The sequence below is a fragment of the Rattus rattus genome, chromosome 1, assembly GCF_011064425.1.
Source record: "Rattus rattus isolate New Zealand chromosome 1, Rrattus_CSIRO_v1, whole genome shotgun sequence".
Taxonomy (NCBI): Eukaryota; Metazoa; Chordata; class Mammalia; order Rodentia; family Muridae; genus Rattus; species Rattus rattus.
In genome coordinates, this window is record NC_046154.1 from 168040916 (window position 1) to 168064095 (window position 23180).

General features: G+C 40.0%; 1 protein-coding gene across 4 annotated transcripts in view; it reads right to left on the reverse strand.

Annotated features, from left to right (window-relative positions):
* The window catches only part of Ano4 (anoctamin 4), a 398260-nt gene that overhangs the window by 57722 nt on the left and 317358 nt on the right, over positions 1–23180 (reverse strand). For all 4 annotated transcript variants that reach the window (XM_032911022.1, XM_032911030.1, XM_032911017.1 and 1 more), the window contains 6 exons: positions 20097–20203; positions 13213–13268; positions 10956–11077; positions 8666–8800; positions 7524–7620; positions 1146–1206 (listed from right to left, as the gene is read on the reverse strand). In XM_032911022.1, the coding sequence (XP_032766913.1) occupies positions 1146–1206; positions 7524–7620; positions 8666–8800; positions 10956–11077; positions 13213–13268; positions 20097–20203 (578 nt within the window). The remainder of the gene's footprint in view (positions 1–1145; positions 1207–7523; positions 7621–8665; positions 8801–10955; positions 11078–13212; positions 13269–20096; positions 20204–23180) is intronic.

A 23180-nucleotide genomic window follows, 5' to 3' on the forward strand; every position in this document is an offset into this window, starting at 1 on the left:
TCCAGGCTCTACCATCAACCAGCTTAATCTTGGCAAAGGGACCATTGATAAAACATGTCATTCACGGGATTGGATAACTTGCAAAAAACCCATTACCACCACCGACAAAAACAACCTCTTTTACAATAGCATTATTGGGAAAGAGGCAAGAGATTTCACTTTCAAGACAAAGAACGCTGAACCAAATTTCACTTTAATATAACTTCAGTGGTTAAATTGTGGGGAGAAAGACAGCTCACTCAAAAGATTTATCAATGGGTATTAGAAATTGGAGAAATATTAAAGTGGGTGTGGAAGGTTTGTATTTAACTCTTCCTGAATGACACCACTGTACATTACATAGTAGATTAGCATTCAGGGAAGAGCTAGCTTTTGGGGATGCTGGGTAAGGATGCTCATGGTATCTCTATCCCTGGTTGTGAGTTAGTTCTTCTAATTTCCACCTGCATGCCTGGCACTAGTTCCATTCTATATGTGGCTGGCACCAGACAGAATTAGGTACTACTGATTTAAGAAATAAGTACATTTTCCAAAGTAATTTAATTTGTAACAATGGCAAAACTTAAGCATTGGTTCCTTATTACACTTCCTGATTATGACACTTATATGTTCTAGGGAAGCAAGATATGTATTATTTTTGATCTTGATATCAGTCCTGTAGCCAAAACTCTCATTGACCTAGTTATTCTTCTTCCTCTCCTCCTCCTCCTCCTCCTCCTCCTCCTCCTCCTGCTCTGGGATACAAATGTATTGAGGATTTAAAGGTAGCAAAAGAGCGAGAAATTGTCACATATTCCACCACCAGAGAAGGCAGAACTCCTGTAGGAATCAGACTGTTCATAGAGAGGCTACAGATGCCAGCATCTTTGGTGTCTATCAGCCACAGAAGGATTCTGAGAGCCAGAGATAGAGGATAATTTCAAGGAAATTGATGAAGCTGTCAAAGGTTTTAGAGGAAAATATCAGACATCCTCTTGTATATTATCACTTTAAATGTAAATCAAGTTAATTAGTGACCTGCTCATTGCCAACAGGAAACCCAACTGAATTTACTCAAGCTTTCTCCGTTGACATCTAGGCTTTAAAGAAACATGGTAGAGGGTAGATGAGGGGGAAGTCAAGCTTTATGACTGTTATTCACTTACCCCAGACTGCCATGAACACAGCAAAGAACACAGTAGCCCCGTTGTCAAAAAGGTGGGTCACCTGGGAATAGCAGAATCAGTTCAGTTAACTTCTCACAAACAACATTTTAACTGCTATTTTTAAAGCTGCATGAAAGTAGTTATGGTGATTTAAGGATTTTAAGGATTCTTTGGTGAATATTCCCCTTGACAATGAGTAAGAAGGGGGCCGTCTTCTGACTATGAAATTCAGATGTGGCAAAAAGAGTTTATTCCCTTTATACTGGGATCACACAGTTGAACATTTGTTAGTAGCCCCAATAGGGCTACTAAGAATTCCACTTGTGAACCATAAAAACCCTTATACATCTATATGGATATGGATATAACTATATTTAGGACTAGGAAGGTGCTTTGTTGCTGGTTTACAGGCTCAGAATTCCCCAAACATGGTTTCTAGTGTCTCATTTATTTACTTCAAAAATAGAGCTAGTTTGTGCCTGTTGTTTTGAGCAAATGTTTTGTGGGCTACTCTGCATTTTAGCATTCTGAACACAAGAGGCAAGAAACCATTATCAAATCCACTCTTACATTCATTAAAGCCTCATGTAACCACTATGTTTGCGCATTCCACACAACTCAAAGATGTTAGTGATACCTTATTGCAAAACAGCCAAGCTCATTTTCCACTTAAGATCTGAATCACACCAAAGTCCATGACCAATTGATGACTGATAGTTTCATAAAGCATAGCCTTTAGGGCATTTTATGTTTCCCTAGAAAAGTATACTTTACTGTCCTTGGAGAATATGCCCAGCATAAACAGGCGTTTTCTTGCCTTATTTTGTTTTATTCCAAAAGTTTCTGCTTTTTTCTTTCCTTTAACGTAGGAGAGACGGGCAGCTTTCAAACACTAAATGTAACACAAGTGCCAAATCATATGCCAGAAGGAATTGGTTACCTAGTATCATAAAATTCTGAGAGCTCTAGTACATGGTGCATTCAGGATCCTCATCGTGATATCTGGTGAGTGTAATAGTCTGTAGCATGAGGGTAGGTTCTTGATTAAATTGTGGCTGTCATTTTGATTTGCCTAGATCATTCCCACCCACACAGCAGATGTCTCTCATGCTATTTCCTAGGAGTACATGGATCAATAGGGCCCAGCAGAGTACTGCCTTAGGACAGGATATGTAAGCATGTGAAGAGACAGCCTTCCACTGCTGTTATCAGTGTGAATCAGAAGAAGTAAGAAAATGGGAACTTTTAGTTCCTAGAAAACTGGTAATTTAGCTTACCTTGGCCCTTGGCCAGCTCCCACCAAAGAAAAGCAAGAGAATAGACTCCAGATATTGATAAAACACAAGAACAAAGACCTCAAGATGCTCCGAGGAGGTTGGTGGCGGTATCAAACTGATCTATGTGGGGTACATGTGTGTGTGGGCATGCATATGAGTATGACTGAGCACTTATTGTATGTGTGAAGGCCTAAGGTTAATGTTAGGAGTCTTCCTTGGCTGTTCTCCATCTTATATGTTGAGGCAGGGTCTTTCAGTCAAACCCAGCACTTGCTGACTCAGCTAATGTAGTCAGCTTGCTTAAGGGGTTCCCTTTCTGCCTCTGGTATTCTGGGATTATAGGCAAGCTACTGCACCTGCCTGGGTTTTATGTGAGTACTAGGGATCTGCGCTCTGGTTCTTGGACTTGCATGGCAAATGTGTTACTGCTTAGCCATCTCTCAGGTCCAACATATACTCTCTAAAGGAGTACAGACTCCAGAACAACAAATCAAAATTTGAGGCAAATTTTTTATGATGGGGATGAAACCCAGAGCCTCCTACAGGCAAATGCCCTGCCATTGAGTTTTATCCCTAGTCCGAAGACCAAGAATTTAAAATGAGAATAAAACGTATTCTTAAGGTTGCCTGGAGATGCAACCATTTTCCCGGAATAGGAAACAAACCTGTCCACAGGATGATATCATGTGCATGTGTTGGGGAGAGACACTGGATGGCTAGTTCTAGGCTTGGAGCTACCTCCTGATCTTTTTGTTGTTGTTGTTCGTTTTTTGTTTTTTGTTTTTTGTTTTTTTTGTTTTGTTTTTGCAGAAAAAATATAATCTTGTCAGTCTCTCCTTGCTTAAACTACTTGGTGGTAGGCTTCAGACTCTCACGCATGCCAGGGATGAGCAGAGCAGTGGCTGTCTGATAATCCATTATCTGTTTTCCAGGGTTGCTGTACAGACAAGTCCCACACACTCACTCTTGACATTTCTAATAAGTGCTTCTAAAGGAATCCTGTAGAACTCTGGTTCTGTTATTCTTGACTTTGGTCTGAAGATTTTAGGGAAGACCAAAGACAAAATTCAGAGTCTAAACATCATACAGCTCAGTTGGGCCTGGTGGTAAAGAAGTTGGGTTTAATTGAGTAAACCAAGGCTCGTGTCTACCAGGATTACTGTCTCGTGAGTAAGAATGAGTAGGTTTTACACTTGTGAGTAAGATGAGGATAATAACACCTGCCTCGAAATTGATATGCAGGTTAGAAATAACACAAGCGGTCCAGCAATTATGGAAATAATGTCAAAATTAGGATTATTCTAAATTTTTGGTAGAATTAGTGCCAATAGAAGCCCCTATGAAATCTGAATACTCCGAACTATTCATGATGGTTAATTTAAGGACTTATCAAGGATTTCCTCTTTGCTTTAGAAATCTTTTCATAGGCAGTAAAATGCAGAGAACACCAAACTGAAAAACTAAACCAGATAAAAACCCTCACAGCAACAAAAATGTGATGCTTTCTGAATGCAGGTCTCTAAAACATAAATTTTCTCATGGCTTTTTAGTAAAATCGCTTTACTGACAAATTCTTGACTCAAAACCGTACATTTCTCAAGGTTGCCCTGCTTAATTTGTCCTTATGTCCTGATCTTTGTGTCATTTAAAGATAAGGAGAGACACTTTGTGCTTTTTTTGGACTCTTGTGACATATATTCAGAGTCCACCTCCTTTTAGACTCACTGCTGAGTGCTACAGCATGGGCTCTGCCCACAGGACCCGCCACCTGCAAGTGCTGTAGCCATTATGGATGGGCGGGTTATGGGCTGCCTATCAAATGTTCTCTTGTCCTAAGAGAACAAAGCAAGCCAACGGAGTAATTAGCTAGATCCAGGCTGCAGTAATCACAGATGTTTGATAAAATCTGCCAACCCCTTTTATATCTGGAATCTAGGCAAATCTAGGCAGTGGATCTTAGGAGGAAGACTTCATTAACCTGAACTCTAGGTTTTGTTTGCATATGACGCTGCCTTGAAGTCTAAAACATCCTCGAGGAATTTGATGAATGTATCTAATATTTTGTTAAAATGAGATATACTGTAAAAAACAGGGATGGGATAGCATATGATAATAATCAGAATTATTCAGCTATCAGGATGTGTCATGGAGTAGGTTGGAGAAGTCCAGCCCTGAATACATTTAGGAACAAGAAACTTAGTCCCAGAAAGGCAGTACCTATTCAAGGTCAACAGGCAGGTAGTTGACCTGGATTTGATGATTGACAATAATGATAAAGAAAAGCCAAAAATCCATAACTGTCATTTACTGAGAATTTGGGACAGGTTGTGCCATGTCCATTTTGTAGATGAAAAGAATCTTAGGGTCAGAGAACTTAGATAACTTATTCTTGACAAACAAGTGATAGAGAGTAGAGTCAAAATCAGAACATGCATATGGCAAAGGTCTCCAAAAATAATGCATGAATATCTAGGTTCCTGGATTAGTCATGGAATTTCTAAAGCAGAGGTTTCAGCCATCTTCCCTACCGTTAATCACTTTATCAGTCTGGCAAAACCTATGCATCTGTGATGGATAATAACTGAGCGGTCAACTTGACAGGGTCTAGAATCACAAGCTCTGGCCATGCCGGTGAGGATTTATCTTGACTGAGTTAATTAATGTGGAAAGTTCCACTCTTAAAGTGGGCAGCACCATTCCCTAGGCTTGGGCTTGGATTGTATAAAAAGTTGGAAGTCAGCTAAACACAGGATTCATCCTCCCACACTCCCTGACTACAGATGCCATATGCTTCCTGATGTAAAGATAGACTCAGTTTATCCAGCCTTTCAGACCAATCCCGCCAGAACTCCAGCCAAGCCCTGGGCCTCCTAAGCATTCAAAGACTGGATAACAGATACTAAAGCTAGCTTTCTTAAGTATAACCAAGTTTTCTAATTTTCCTACCCCTCCCTGCCACTTAAAAATTTTCATTACCCCTATTCAGCAAGAAGTTGTGGATCCCTTGGGTTTGGATGTATGGTTATGGTTATTTTATAAATTATAGATAAGTTGTCATTTTAGGAGATAACTTGGAAATGGTCATAATTTTGAACAGGGAGGAAATAGATGGGATGGTTTACTAAATTTGTTCTTAGGCATAGCATTATAAGGTGCAATCTTATATTGGTAAAATGTTTATAATTGATACATATTTGAGTTATAATTTTACATTGGTACAAAATTTATAGATTGATGCAGACTTAAGGTTTTCATTGGTATAAATTTCTTATATTGATACAAAATTTGAAATTAATATTGTTGCTCTTAGATAGGCATTGTGCCTATGCAACTCATTTAGGAATACAAGGCTTAGACCCAGTCCTTCCAATAACTGCTATTACAAACTGTTTAGGATGATTAAGTAAGGCAAGTTAAGAACCAGATAGTAAACTCATGGTTATGTGCTTTCTACACTATTCTAATAGAAATAGCTAAGAGCAATCAAGGTTTAACAGTTCAGATACACTTTACATAGATAGTCCTCAAAAACATCAGAAATCCACAGAAAATAACATTTTGTATAGATTCATTATCAAAGATTATCTGACTAGAGACTTGTCTGCTCCTCACAGTACCCCCTTACAGTTCAAAGAAGAAATTGAGCATCCAAACCTCCCTATAGATTTGTTCCAGTTATGGCAAGGTAACCACTGGACAAAAATTGCCCTAATTCATCTACAGTCTAAAAACATTGTCCAAGAAAGGACATATGATGCAGGATAGTTGACAACTTAGCTCTTCCAAGACAGAGTAAACTAGTCCTTCATAGTTCCTACTTCATTTAAGGTCTGGCAGATGATCCTGGGCCAGAAGACTGAAGACAGATGCTCCAACGTTTTGAGGATAGGGGACTGTCCAAGTAGTCAGCCATCTCTACAGTTCAGTTAAGTTTTGGAAACTATGTTTTTGTGCTTCCTATATATTCAGGTAATATTTAATTTGTTCTAGGATTTCTGATAGGGTTAAAGACTAATTATAACCTCATAACCAAACTTAAGTTGTTTAGCATTGAGGAATATGAAATAGTTTTGAAAGGATGGTTTAGGTAGAGAATTGTAAACTCTTTAAGTCATGATATGTGTTTGAGTACTTTATGTAAATTGGCAAATATGATAGACTAGATGTTAATTATATACCATACTTTATAATTTACCTAATTATTATGGTTGTGCTCAATTTATATCTGAGAGAAAAGAGCCTTTTTATTGGACAAAAGGGGGTTTGATTTGTGCTTACATGGGAATTCACACTACTGTAGGTCCTTGCCAACAGTTGGGTTTTTGACGGGTCAATAAAGAGCCAATGGCCAATGGCTGGGCAGGGGGACAGAGGTGGGATGTTTAGAATTCCTGGGCAAGAAACACAGAGGAGAGAAAGGGCAGAATCTCCATGAGAGGAAAGCAGAGAGATCAGACTTAAGAGCCTGATGACATATAGGAGTCAGGACAGTGGCCCCAGGGGCCACTCCCCTGACTGAGCCTGGGGTAGCAGAGATAAAAGATAGATTAACTCAGAAATATTGGAGGGGGATGTGTTAGCCATGTGGAGGTTCAGGACTGGCCCAGTCATTGAGATAGTAAAACATACTAAAAATATGTTTAATCTCTCTCTCTCTCTCTCTCTCTCTCTCTCTCTCTCTCTCTCTCTCTCTCTCTCTCTCTCTCTCTCCCCCTCTCTCTTGCTCTCTGTATCCAGAGCTTCTTGGGTGAGTACTGAGTCCCGTGCCCCACCAGGAGCATAGAGTAGCATTTCACTATTTACTACTACATCATTCAATAACAACAAAAATGTAAACTGAACTTCCTCTGACTCCAACAGCTATGTTCTTTGAACCAGGCCATCATGTTTTGCCTTGTGATGATGCCTGGAGACACATGTTTTAGATATATCACATTCAAAAATATATTTTCATGGAATGCTGAATATTGATGTCTCTGTCTTACAATACAACCTGAGATTCAAACATGGGAAATATCAGAGGACTATATTTACCCAGTGTCTCTCAGGAAAGCTTATGGTAAATTCTACCTCACCCAAAATGATGCCTGCATAGAATTACCTTGGCATAGACGCAGCTGTCTGATAACCTCATGAATGGACAGTACTTGTCACACACAGGACACATGATGATATCTGTTGCTTGGCAGACTTCTTTACTGAAAATGAGAATAGAGAAGGGCTTCCTCTTGATGAGGCAGAATGTATTTAGATTCTTCTTCTGAAGTAATTCTAGTGTCCAACTGACAATTAAAACCAATATCGTATGCCCCCAGAAGCTTTTCAGTCTTTTCTGATATTAGTGTAGACAACCACTGCATGCATTAATATCTTGATAAATCTTATTTATAAAGCTTTATTTACATATTAGTAAATTAAACTTGGGGAAATAAATGAATGCCCACCTTCATCTATACACATGATAAAATCAATAAATTAGAGGAATAGCTAAAAAATGTTAATCCTTGAGGAAAACCTAAATATTATTAAAAATATCTCAAAATAGTAAAACAAAAATGTAGGCAAGAGGCAAAGTCACTCATTAAAGAAAAGTTATTGTTGCTCTGCAGTCCAGCTTTGCAATAAGATCTCTATGAATATTTGAAACCATATTTTGATGAGGAAACTAACAGGTTGATTTCCATCTAGAGATTGACCCTTCTGTAGGCATTAGTAATTTGTTGAAGGGTATTTGTGGCTTAGGTACAGAGGTTCTGTGTGGAAACACAGAATCCATGGAAAAGGATTGCTAGCTATTATTCTGCACCAGCAGCAGCAGTACCAGTTTTAAGATGGAGAAAAACTCAGAAAAACAATGTGCAGTCACTGAGTGGAAATGAGTTGTTCCATGGATGGATGCTTGCTCACAAATCTGTCTGGAATTGTTAACTTTGGCTTCCATGGCAGCAAAAGACAGGAGCTACGAGGAGCTACAAGAAACTAGAGGACCTTTTAGATTGGTCAACAGAGAATGAGAAAGTAGTGGAAATATATATATATATATATATATATATATATATATATATATATATATATATATATATATATATATATATATATATATATATATATATATATATATATATATATATATATATATACACACACACACACATATATATTTAGGTCATGAACACCACCAAAATGTAAACCGTCATCTCCAAATATTGAGAAGAAATGGAATCACCCATAAGTTCCCCATACCTGACTTGGCAGTGATCCAGAGTGGTGACTCCGTACAAGAAGACAAACAAGCCAATGAAGGCTGCCGGGAAGAGCATGCCTGTGTACCATCCCAGCCAGGCAAAATACAGTCCAATCTTCTCTCCAAAATACCGCCTGTTTGGGACACAAAAGCCTTGAAACTACAGTGACGTGTGAAGTTCAGCATTATAACACTTTGCCCATTTATGTCACTTAGTACGTGGTTTTCCAGGTAAGACAGATATGGGGAGCCAAGGAAAGAAACATCTATCTGGTCAACTCAAAGCTCTGAGATGAACTTTCCCCCATATTACTTTGTACTAGGGGAGTATGATTACCCTGCCCCTAAAGGGACATAGTTATACACCTTATTCTGAGACTACAGAATGGATTGGAAGGAGTCAAAGTGGAAAAGGGAGCCAGGTAAAGGGCTACTGTCATTGCCACCAACCAGATAATGAGCAAAGGCAGCTTTAAGCAGCATGAGAGGCAATGGGGTGTGAAGATATGGTCAGATTCAAGAGATAAAGAGAATGTATTATCTACAGGACAAGAAGAATTTAAGATATAAGTTCATTAAATGCTCTACAACTCATTCTACTCAAGTCTTGGTAGACCAAGTCAGGGCCAACACTCTACTCTGCCAGGTCTCTGTTCTACAGACACTTCTGTGTAAATGCTGACCCACATTTAGTCTTTCCATTCATCTGAACTATTATACATTTTATAAATTCTCTCATTCGTTTATATCTAATCATTCACGGTTTAGTCATTTTCTCTAGGCGTTTCCAATACCACTCAGGCCCTGTCGTAGGAAACCAAGTTTCTCAACTCCAAGGACTCTGGGCTAACTACAAAATCCCAGTCAGACTGTTGTTTTGATGGGGATGGTTTGCACGAGCAATGCTCTGTCACTTCTCCTCAGTGTAATTCTATTACAAAAAGGGGCAGAGACCGAAAGACATTTGTTTTTGTTCCCTCCTCTGCCCCCTTGTTTATCACAGACTACATTTGATCAAAGGAAAACCTGTCTGGGGAAATATATTTTTCTTACTTGGGTCATCTGTATTATTTGGTACCCTCAAGGAAGGGGATGTAGTTCATCAATATCTTGGTCTGTGCCGAGTATACATGTGGTAGACATGTAGCAATGGCTATGGTTAGAAGGACAATTGTGGGAGGACAGAATATAAAGTGAGATTTTTTTTTGTTATTCCCTCCTGAGTTCAATTTTATTTATTTATTTTTATTTTATGGTTACCATTTTTGAAGGGTCCAGAGGTAAACAAAACATGTCTGGCTAGCCTAAGGAATTAGATATGGCTCTCTCTCTCTCTCTCTCTCTCTCTCTCTCTCTCTCTCTCTCTCTCTCTCTCTCTCTCTCGGAGAATCTATAATGGTGGATTGTTCTCACTTGACCCTAAGGAATAGTCTTTAAATAAATAATGAGGTGTCAGTACACAATACTGCCATGGTACAGATCTAGAAAGTAAAAAAAATAACAAAAATATAAACACACAATTACTGTAGGCTAACAGCTGGTTCATTTTTTGACCTAAAAATTAAAACAGTCTTTAAAGATTATTATCATAAGATTAAAATAAATTAATCTTGAAACACTTCAGAATGACAGTATGTCATCTGTCCTATTTGCACAAATCATTGAGTAGTTGTTACCCCAAATGCTTGGCATCAGAAGTGTTTCAACTTTCAGATCTGTAGATTTTGGATTTTGAAATATTTACATATACACAGTGGGATGTCTCTAGGAAAGGACCCAAGTCTAAACACAAAATCTCTTTCTATCTATGCCCATGCATTTTTACTTAGCCTCTGTATAGACTGACCTGTTGCAGGGGGTCAGTTATGGAGAGTTTCCCTTATTATGTCATATCAGTGAGCAGAAAGTTTAGGAATAGAAGAGCATTTTTGGGTCATAGAGAGTCAACTGTGGGAAGTAAGATCCTAGATCATCACTAATATATTCAATTGATTGGTATTACCTCTCTACACGGTGACCCACTCCTCTTGGAGTCTTGTGGGAGGTCTAAGCCATCAACTCTGTCCCTTCCATGGCCCTTCTTTTAGGTCCATCTAGAGGAAACATCACCCTCAACAGAATGAGGGTAGATTTACCAAGAAAGGCCAGTGTCCCCTGAGAGGCTACTCTTGGGAAAAAGCCAAATTAGAGCAGAGCTGAATGTGTCCTCTCAGGTACGTTTGCCCTAGAAGACAAAATGCCTCCATTGTGCACTGCCATGTTTCTATGTACAGTTAGTTACAAACTCACCTTACAAGATCCAAAGGCTGGTACTTGTACCACACACTCCAGGAGGCCCAGCACTCATACAGTAGATGCCGGTGGTTTACCGCTCCATGGGTTTTAATGGAGTTTTTACTTCTATAACTTCCCTGGGATAAAAACACCACTGTTGGTGAGTGATACCAACTAATGAGGAGACAATTATACCTGTGTCTTAAGGTATGAGTAGCCCGAGGGGTGAGAGCGGCTACAAAGGGCTCATTCTTTGTGAAAGGGGAAGAAGCACTTCTGTTTCAATCCATTAGTTTAGATTTGTCTTCTGCTGAGGTTAGCAGGAAAAGACCATGTGCTTGGGAGAAGCAGGTGAGCTGATACCCAAGCTCAGTTCTGCTGCTTCCTCACTGGGATACTGGACAAACCTCCTAAAGTCTGAGCCCCACTTTGCTAATCCATCATGAAACATAATATTCACCCTGACACATTTTCTTCTGTGGTTAGAATAGATGGTCTGCTCTCACAGGCCATGCCCAAGGCTTGTTCATTAGCTCTCTTCTTGTCTCAAGATAAGGTTTAGTAAGTGGTCATAGCTGTAGCCTTGCCATGTAGACTGACAGACATGAAAATATTTGAATGTAAAAAGCTGGACACCACCTTTGGATCCTAATGATTCAAGCTAATGCAACCTCTTCATGGACAAGTGAGTCCGTAGCACTGTCTATGACCATCCTGATGACGCCAGTTTCACAAACACAAGGAAGGAAACTAATTCACAGTAGTGTAGAAAGCCTTCCTCAGTAGAACTGTGTAAAGGATTAAACAGGCTTGTTTCAGCTCAGCTGCTAACCTAGTGTGTGACTTAGAGGAGGGCCAGCTCAGGCACCAACCAGTGTGTGACTTAGCAGAGGGCCAACCTTTCTCTAAACCCCTGCTTTCAGTTTGAACATGAAACAAAGGTAACAATAGCTTTCCACTCCATCTCTGAAGGTTGTCTTGAGGCTAAATACCACAATCTAGTTAAACTGAAACACAAAAGAATGATGGCCCAGTAATGAGATCTGTGAATTATCTTCCCATAGAGCCAGGACTGTGCCAAGACATGAAAATCCTGGAGAGGACCATAGCTCACTGTAGGTCTGAACTGTTGTATCTCCTTACACACTCTCATGCCTGCTCATCTCTGACCGTGCACAAGCACTTCTGTCTCCTGACTAGCCATTTTCAAGAGTGCCCACTGAAACACTTTTGTAGTTAATGCAAGCTAATAACCACGGAAAGCCACTTTGGGTGAATATTAGTGACCAGAATCAAGAGTTCGTGGCTCTCATTGTGTCAAAGCTTTGGCTGGTCATCCAACCAATGTCTCTTGAGAAGTCACGAATTAAGTCGTCAGACACGGCTTTTGGTTTTCTTAGTAAATATGGTTTTAAAAATTCTGTTTAACTTTTGATATCCTCTTGGTGTTAAAAATCAAGAAAAGAAATTTTCCTGCCCAAAACAATATCTATTTTGGAGAAGCTTGTCATTCACGTAGAGTCAGACCACCCTACAAAGTATGTTGGTCGGCCAGGTGTGAAAGGAAGAGCTGTGGTGTTTGTCTATATGTCTATATAGCAGTTCGTAGTCAGGGCTCAGCCTCATCTACAAAATGACAGTTTCTCAATAATCATGAAGACTATGTTGCTGTAAACCCAGGGACAGATTCTGGGTTAAGTAATCCAAGATCCAGTAGGCAATTCAGGTTAAAGGCCACCACAGTTATACTTAGAAAAGTCAATACAAATGATTGATTAGCGTCCCATTTAGTACTAAGCAAGTAAGACACTATCAACACTTACACATCTTACAATAATGAGTCCAGCATTATTAATTTCCAGTCATCACATTTGCTTATCTAATACTTTGTAAAAAATAGCTTGCTCTCATTCTTATGAAGAACAGCTATAACTGAATTTATTGCAACGTCTATACAGTTCAGGAACATTTGTCCTCCTTAGTGCTTCCTTTCAATGCCTTTTTAATTGCATGACTTAGAGCTTAAAGTCATTTCTCTGAATTCATGCTGGGTGACTCTTGATTTAAGCGTTCTTTCAGCTACATAAAAAGATAGAAATAAATTTGACGCTGAGGGAGAGATGGAGGGTTGCAAGTAGACGCTGCCTAATTACTTCCTAAACAAGTTAAATCAATTCTGAATGTATGCCTTATCAACAAATTAAAGGCTGGCCCTAGAAGCCAATTTTAGTAACAGGAAATTGAAGTGAGCTAAGAAGAGAAGACACAATACCTCATGCAGGGGAAAAGCAGCTTCATAGGAGCCATTGGTAAGCAAGCGGTTCAGACCTGAGGCAACAAGGAAGTCCATTTCAGTAAGCATTGAACTTGAATCTTCCATGATCAAGACTAAGTAAAGACAGAGCCACACTTCTCAGAAAACACAGCCTAGGTTTTCAGTAGTGAGGAAAACTGGTTTACATACCAACAGCTTAGAAGGAAAACTTTATTGTATGCCAGGAATTTGTAATCAAGTGCTGGGAGGTTTTCATTAACTCAGAATATTAAATTTCTTAAGATCGGATATATTCGCGTTATACAAAATGTGTGCTACTCCATAACTGCCATAGTCAAATTAATTAAAATATATATCACCGCCACAGTGTTTAGATCCCTAAAGTCTGACTATTCAATGTTGCCCATGTCATGAATATGCTCAATGAATACGGGTTCAGTTTGAAAGTTGTTTTTCAACATACTGATTTATCTGTATGTGTACCCCAAAGTAGGATGGCTGGAGTGTAAGGCAGTTTGGTTTCAAAACTTTGAGAAGCCTTTATATTGTTTTCCATGATGACTATACCGTTTACTTTCCCATCAGTATTGCACAGGACTTCCTTTTTCTTCTTTCTCACACAGGGAGCCATTCTTGTCCCTTTGGTGACAGCTATTATAATAGGTATGAAGTGATATTTCTTTTGGGTTTTGACTTGGATTTTTCTGAGGATTAATGATGTTGAACAGCTTTTCACATCCCTGTTGTCCAGTTGTATGTTTTCTGGTGGATACTGTGGCAGACCTTTCCCCTAATAAATAAAGATTTCAGCAGATCAATCATCGGTGAGGAGTGGGTGGGACTTCCGGGCCGGAGAGAGGAAGAGGGGAGGCCGGAGAAGGATGCTTCCTTTTGGATGAGAGCGATGATGGAGGACATCATGTAGGTAGTGGAGGCCCCCGGTTAAGATGGCAGATGTGCCGCGATCCACTGTATCTTAGGATAGGTTACAAATTAGGATGCTAGTTTCTGCGCCCAGCGATTGTGTTACCTGTTGATTCTAAACTAAGTTTGTGTGTGTTTTCCTTCATGTAGCTACCCGCCATGGGAACTTAGCAAGCCAGGTGGAGAGATTTCAGAGCTCTGGGTCAAAGAGTCTGTAGGGATGAGAACAGGCCAGTCTGTCCACCGGTGCCCTGCCGGTGGTAGCACGGGATTCATATTTATTATTTCATGCTACACTTGCCCTGTGCCTCAGCTGAATTGCCTTTTTCAGGGCTTATTATAAATACAGTTCTGGCTTCTGGAACGGGTGTGTTATCTTGGTTCTTCATGTTGTGTTTTTGCACTGTGAGCTAGGCATCTGGAGTGTTTCTTGGTATAAATATTTGGTCTCACTTTGGTTAGATGGGTGTTCCATTCTTTGGTTGCCCTTGTCCATTCTGGGTCCTAGCCAAGTTTGGCAGCTGTGGGGTTCCTGAGTTCAAACCAAGTGTGGTAGGTATAGGGTCCCTGGTAAAGAGACGTTGTAATTGTCAGCGGAGAGTCTCAAAGAAGGAAGATGGAGGAGGAGAAAGATGGTTCAGATTCCTCGTGGCTTTAAATAGCCACAGGTAGCTATGAAAATCTTAAAAGGGATGGAAAATTACTGGACAATTTGTCTTATCTAGGTGGGCAGTTTATATCACTATCAATTGGCTGTGAGTTCATTGTATGGATTTTTTGGGGTGAGAATTTACTGATATAAATCTGACTGATAAATTCCAAGCCTCCAGGGTTTTGACTTTACCGGGTTACAGGGATTTGTGACAGCTCACCACAGGGGCGGGTGCTGGGAATGTGGGCAGAGAGTCTGTGGGCTATGAACAGGTCAGCCAGTCTGCTGGTCTGAGAACGAGCTGGTCTGTCCGCTGGTGCCTTGCCTGCGGTAGTGTGGGATTCATATTTAATATTTCCCGCTACAGGAAAGTATTTCTTAACGTCCTTTGCTCATTTTAAAATCAATTTATGTGCTTTTTTAACTGTTGAATACGTTTCTTAAATATTTCAGATATCAATCCCTCATTAGAAACATGGTTGGCAATCATGTCCTCCCATTCTCTAAGAATCTCTACTTTTAAAATGGAAGGGTAGGTAGATATGTGGATTTAAAAAAAATGTTTGAGGTAAGGAAATTAAAGTATGACTGACATATAATAATGAACACATACTTAAGATGCACAGTTATTAAGTTCTGATATATCTGTGTCATCAGGGAGTCATCAACATGACAAAGACATTAAACACACCCATCTCTTCAAAACCTTTCCTATGCCACTTCGTCATCTGCTTTTTTCCTGTGCTATCACCAAGACAAATACTGACCTGCTTTCTGTCACTCTCAATTTTTATTTATTTTCTAGAGTCTCACCCCAATGTGGACATTCAATATTAACCTATTTCTTCTGATTTCTTTTATTTGGAATGAGACTTTCCCATACTATGAGCATCCCTAACTCCTTCCTCTCCCTCTCTGTTTCTTAAGATTATCTCATCATTTATTTGTGTGTGTGTGTAGTGTGTGTGTGTGTGTGTGTGTGTGTGTGTGTCTGTGTGTCTGTGTGTCTGTGTAGTGTATGTGCACATAAGTTCAGGTGCTCAAGTAGACTAGATCTCCTGCAGGTAGAATTAGATGGTTGGGTTCCATCCAACAAGGTGCTGAGAAGAGAACTCTGGTCCTCTGTAAGAGCAGCAAATGCTCTTATGAATGAATCCAGTAATTCATTTCTTTCTATTGCTGAGTTCATCACAGGAATGTATAATAATTTATGTAATCTCTTGATGGACACGTTGGTTGTTTTTAGTTTAGGTTTGTTATAAACAAAGATCCTATTGGCATTTACAGATAAAGTCTTGCCTATGTACATGGATTCACTTTATTCCTGCTGTTCTATTCACTTTATAAGGGAGGTAGAAATGGGTCTGGGAGGAGCTGAGGGGATGAGCTAGGGGGTGGTGGTAAATATCATCCAAATTTGTATGAAACTCTCAAAGAATGAATCAAATAATCTTTAAAGACCTGTAAAAGGACGAAGAGGTTTTATATCTCTCAACAGGCTTTTATTTCTCCTTTGAAGAATGCTTTCTATGCACTAGATCGAGACAAAATCCAGGGGCCTAGTCTAATAGGAAACTGCATGTGTAATCAATCACATTTTCCCTCCATTGTTTGATACTTTTAATCATAGTAACATGCCAATGGTTTAAGATGCTTGGCATCTTAATGTCTAAGGAACACACTTGAAATGCAAATATTAGCAGAAATTTGCATTTATGTAACACACATCAATCCTTCAACAAAGATATTTTCAGTGAATGAGTAAATTATTGAATATGCAGTAAGCTTGGGTTTCCTGGAATCTCTGTTGAGAATTAGAAAACATCAGGACTCTCAAGGACCCATTAAATGTTGAAGATAGCTTCGACTAAATCCCACTAGTATTTATAGTCTGTCACCTTAACTCTGCTTCTAAACACAAAACTTGAGAATATAAATCAATTTCAAGAGTAATTGCGTATGTACATGTATATAAATAAATCCTCTGTTGAGTTATTAATTGCTCTGTTTTGAAAGTGGGTTTTACTAGGTTTGATTTTCACAGTCAGCACACATTCAAAGAGAGGCTGAAAACCATACACAGTGACAGTTTATACTGCACTAAAATACCTTTATGAATCATGTCTAGAAATCAATATTCTTGTGTTATTTCTGATCAATGTTGGCTCATGCAAGGTGACATTTTCAGAAAGAGTTTTCGGTAGAAAACATGGGCTGAACATTAATCCTATGAAGAGGTTCAGTTTTCTTTCATTTATGAAACCAGAGATGATAATGAGATATTAGATAAATGGACCATTTGTAGCTTTACTTAACATTCTTCGGCAAATTATACGGGCTCAAAATTTACTAGTTAAAAATTTATTCTTTGATTTATATTTTTAACTCAACATGCTTCCATTTTTTCTTTACTGCTTTTCCAAAAATTTGTTTATTCAATTACTATTGTACTGATAAAAATTAAACCTAAGGCCTGTACCCTACCACCGTACAACATCATTGGCTCCTTATCGGTTTTCAAAGCTAGAGTCCTTGGATAGAATCCTCCTTCTTCATCATCAGCTGAGAGAGTTGTCTACCTAGACTCTGACAAGTAACAATACTGCCTTAAGTGCCCCTCGGGAATACTGAAAGCCAGTCTCTGCTCTCTTGTATTTCATCTGGGTTAGTTGTAAAACAGCTTAAAATGTGAGATGAAAACCTTTGGCATCATGGCTGTCCCGTGTTCCTTCTGTGAAGGTTTCGATTATGCAAGAATGGCGAAAGAGAGACATCCATTATGTTTAACAGAGCTTCAGTTAGGTTCAGCAAACATTTATCGATTTGTCCTTCTAGACAATAGACACTGGGGTAGAAGATGATGATACAAAGATGAGTAAGGTCACTTGATAACACATTGTCATCTGAACTATTGATCTTCAGCAGTAGACATTCAACACACCTGTGTGTTATGAGATGTGGGGTATGCTGCTGCTGCTGCTGCTGGTGATGATGGTGATGATGATGATGGTAGTGGTGGTGATGATGGTGGTGATGATGATGATGGTGGTGGTGATGGTGATGATGATGGTGATGATGATGGTGATGATGGTGATGATGATGGTGGTGATGATGATGGTGGTGATGATGGTGATGATGATGATGAATATTACTAGAGGCACTACTTTTTGAGCTATTTGTAGGCTTTGAAATAGTCTTTCCCCAGTTTCACATTGACTCACTTGCTGTGAAACCGGAAGAATATGATTGATAGAAAGCACAACTGAAGTTTGTTTTAACAAATCATTTTTGAGGAATTAATGCGATAAAAGTAATTTAGTCAATACATAAATTATTCAGGAGATCGGTGTCAACAGTGGCTCTCTGCAGGTGGCAGATTTGCACAATGACTGTGACATTATCTCAAGACAGTATAATGAAGTGGGATGACAAATGGTAAATACTAACAAAAATAGCCACAGGAATTAAGAGGAGGGGGTAATTCCTTCCAGCCAGAATATCACCAAAGACAGAGAAGAGGACACGTCTCCAGTGAGGATGACTGTGGCTACGTTCAGTTATAATCCCGCCCGAGTTAAGAATGATCTACACAAAGTTAGATCTCCTTGGGTCTAACCGCAGTGATGCTCTGTGGATATTCCACTCCATGTATGTCCACACATGGACCAAATACTTAACCATTTCTCTCCATTACATTTTACCTTTGCAGATTAGCATCAAAGTAGGTTAGCATTTTTTCCCCTTTTTTTCACTACACTAGTGACTCACACTGAGCTCCAGTCCATGAAACTCTCAAATCTGTTCCTCTCATGGTGTTGTTGGACAACATTTCTCCCACATGGCATGGGGTAGTTGTTTTGCTGAATCTGTGTGTAGGCCATTACATTTACAAATTGTTAAATGTTGTCTCTCTGGATTTGGCAGAGCCACTGAGATGTCTGAGGTTGCGGATCCAATGGCTAAAATGATTTATACAGCCATCCAGCCTTACCCACAGGATGTACGATGAGAAGATTGCTTTTTGTTTCAAGTCAGAAATGAATGCCTTGCCCATCGGCTCCAGATATATCTTTAGCTTCTGCTTCTCAGCAGTAGAACTGGGCCTTAGAGGTATTTCTGGATGTTGGATAACACAGTAGTAAGCGTTGCCAGCCGAAGGCACTGGATGGCCAACGATGGAGAAAGGGGGTTTAGCTTCCTAGAGCCAGCACTCCCCTTAGCAAATTTCTTAGGCATTCACTTCTGTAGTACCAGCACCTGCAGTGTGTAGTGGCAGAGGGCATGTTTCTTGGTGTCTTTATACATGACTCCATAGGATAATGCTACTGGGGAAACCTCCCCCTGTGACCAACTTCCCTGGAACCATCTAGACAGTTGCCCTGAAGATTCCAGAAAGCAGATCTCCTACAAGTCTCCAGCAAACACCTTTGCTTCGATTGTAGTTCTTACTCCAGTCCCAGACCTCAGCCTGGTAAGATGGAGGATTAGAATCATGAAGGACTTGCTATCCTCTCTTCTGAGTTCCTATCCCTGACTGGCCAGTCCCCCACAGCTCCAACCTTGCCATAGTTAGCTATTAATCTTAAGATCTGCTCATTCCCATGACGGATGCTTTTGCCTTCTCATTGCACCATGACTGATATAGATCATCATTCAAGTCACGTTTTGACTGGGACAAATATAAGGACAAAGCCATCTGAACCTTCCTGATATTATAATAACCTATTTAATAAAGCGTGATAATAAAACACAGATATATTCTCACAAAAACCCTAAAATTTCAAAGTTTGGAGGCTGTTTAATAGGAGAGAATGTGGCTCATGTGACCCAAAGCCATCTCTGAACTTCTGTCTCCCCCTGCAGGTGACACCCTACTTTTCCACCCTTCCATCATTCCACACTGTCTCCTGCCATTCTTGGCTGCGTTCAGATTTCATTTTCTCAGAGAAGCTTTCTCTGACCACTTAGTCTTGGTTACTTCTGCAGTCTCCCTTTGAAATGACACCGTTTATCACTTCTCATGTTAATTATTCTTTCAGCTCTTTATATATGAGCTCTAAGAAAGACTTAAACTTATCCTTTTAATCCCTTGCTTGTGGGTGCTCCACAAATAGTTGCTGGATTGAACGTCTCGGTGATCATAAATACAGGAGCTAAAATGCTGTTCGAAGAAGGTAATTAAGAGTGCTGAGTGCACGTATGACTTCTCCATCGAGGAGGTAGGTAGAGGGTATAAGGAGGCTCAGGGAAAAGGTCTCTGGGATCCCCAAACACCTGACATTTGCAACGGTACACAATTACTCACCGATTTTGTTTTTTCCTTCCTCGTACTTTATTCTTTGTAAAATATGATGCACGATTCTGCTTCTGGTGGCGTTGTTGAAGAAAGTGTCTTTGTTGTGTATGATGAAGCTGCACACGTACACACACACATTGAAAGTACAAGTTAAGATTAGTAGGCGTTAAGGGAGTTTGCTTGTTCTAATTTGATGCCGCTCACATGGAGGGATCTTCAGACAGTCCCAGAGGGTATGGCAGCAACAGCATGAAAGAACCCACAGAATAAACCAGAGAGCTCACAATTTGGAGTTGTTTTTGTTCTTGGCATCCTGGGTTCTGATAGCATTACAGTGGGAAGGAGTTGGGGCTACGTGGAATTAAGAAACCTTAGACTAACAGCAAGGTCATGTGTCTTATGTTTTATTTTTTTTTTTGGTTGTTGTTGTTGTGTTGTTTTGTTTTTTATTTTCCTTCTTCTTCCTATTATGGCCATGACATAAATCTAGCTAAAGATGAATTCTGTTCTTACCTTCTTGTGTCTTTGGTCATTCTCTCTCCTATGTTGTAATCACACACTGCCCCACAGGGTTTAAGACTCACAGTTGGCTTGAGTAAAGCAGACGGATGTTAGGGAACAAGATCCAGTTTGGAGCGGAACTAAGGTAAGAACTCCATATCTGGAGCTCAGCTCTGAGCCCAGCCTTCCTTTCCATAGATTGTCCTCCTGAAGACTTTCCAAAGCATGCTCTTAAGGCTTTTTGCTCTCATTTAGTTGTCCTGCCAGTTCCAACGTTTACAGTGAGCTAGCTCTCTCATTCTTCCCCTCTCTCCCTTTCTCCTCTCTTCCTCTCTCAACAGTAATGTTCACTTTGTGTTTCTAGTAGTCATGCCACTCAAAGGATGCGGTTTTCAGATAACAGATAGGATATCTAAGGCATATCATTCACCATGAATCAGCCACGTCTTCCCTTTCTAAAAGTAAACACGATGAATGGTAGACTATCATCAATGGAATCACTTCCCCAAGCATATGGTACATCAGTCCAGAAAAATTATAGTGGATTCCTCCTATACGTGGGATGCCCTGTGAAGGTGTGTAGGTATTGGTAGCTATTTCCTCCTAACTGAGCTTGAATATACTTGTTCCAGCAAGTTTCCATTGTTCCTAACTGAACCCCAGCTCCTTCAAAAAACAATCCTCCTGCCTCAGAACTGTTTCTCTCACAACTCTTGACCACCAAATATTATCATTTGTTTATATATTTTTCATCAGAGGTTTACAGAGGATAATCTATAAGGCATTGATCATAGATTGATAAGGAAAACAGATCTTTGTCTTTGAGATTAAGTCTGATAAGGAAGGCAGATCATGCATGACGTCAACTTCCTCGTGTCAGGGGAGGGCAGACTCCCCCTTCTTATGCATGAACATTCTCTTGCTTAAGAATGTGAGCTGACTCGGGAGAGGCAGCTGACCCCTAACTCTGAGGCTCTAGTACCTCACAGGTGGTTAGACAGCAGGTTCAGGATGGCATAGGGGTTTGCACTAGTGAGAATTGTCATCACAAGTTCTTACAGAAGACCAAAGGAGAAGAGACAAATCTGGCCCAGAAGAAGGATGTTTTACTTGGCTTCATTTGAGGCTCAGGTTAGGAAGGGGAGTTTGGGAAGACACAAAAAGAAGAGGAAAACCTGAGGATGTGGGGATATGAACACCACATTGGCTGACTCCTTAGAGAAATATCCCTCCCACTTTCCTTCCTTTGAGGTCCCTCACAGATGTGGCTCTAAGGGCACTTTGATGTGGAAGAGGAGAGAAGCCCGAGCAGCTCAAGCAGCTGCAATGCTTCTCTCAGATTTCCACTCGGGATTTTTAGATATTTTATGGGGCTGAAGAGTAAAAGGAGCAAATTGAGAGTAACACCAAATGTACTTCTTTTTAAATTTGTCCTTCTCTGCTTGTTCACCTTACTTGAGACAGGTCATTACATTTTAATGTCAAATAAAATCTCATAAACAATTAGACAACAAATAAAAAAACCCATTTAGATTAAATTACATAGCCCATGAGCTCAACCACACTTGATGGGACAATTCAGAGCCAAAGCCCATGTCTCCCCCATTAAATGGTTTTCTGCTTCCTTCTCTTTTTACGGCACCTTTTTATATCTTCTGAGGACATGCAGTAGTTCTCTATCATAAGCCTCACCGATAAGTTGCAATCTTGTTTTCCTGCTTCTTTATATCTAGATGGTACCTAGTGTCTGGACAGTCCATAGAGCAAGCATAGTGGACACCAGCCAGAGAGCATTCTAAGCACCCAAGTACACAAACATTCAATCCTTTCAACAACCCATGAGGTAAAGAAATTACTTGCTCAATCTTACATGGAAAGGATCAGAGAGGTTAAGGCATGTACCCTGAATTTAGCTAATAAGATGCAGGGACAGGATTAGAACTCAGATCTTCCTGGCTATAGGGGCTGACCTCCTCACTGTCCCACTTGTTTGCTTCTCTATACTTTGGATACTTCCTAAGTCCTAAAAGTTGGCACTCTCTAAGGCCAGACCAGCAGGAACTCTACCTGGAATGTTCTTGTTCCCATTCACCTTGTAAATAAGCTCAGGCCCTATCACCCTTGAATACTCCTGATTGATGCCCCTCTCCATCATTACTATAAACAGTAGCATGGCATTATGAAGAGAAAGAAGAAAAAAGAAGCCACAGATGGGATGAGGAGGGATACAGGAGTTGAGGCTTGGGTGTGTTCAGTGTCTCTGGCTTTCCCCCAAAGATGCTGAACTTAAATAGACCCCAGCCTATTCCCAACTTTTGCCATGTACAATGTGGTATGGGGTTATAATTGAGAGTTGAGGTTTCCTCATCTGGTAAATGAAAAGGTTGCTGCTGTTAGTCACAGAGGGTTTTGTAAGAATTGGGTGAGATGATAAATGACTGTCTGGGAAGGAATCAGAGTTAGCCGTCTTCACGGCTGTTGGCTCTACCACCCTGCAGCAAGACTTCCATGAATCCCTCGTTCTCCATGTGAGCTTCTTGGTGGCAGGGACTGCCCATGCACTTCTCTATCTTCACACTAACATAGGGAAAA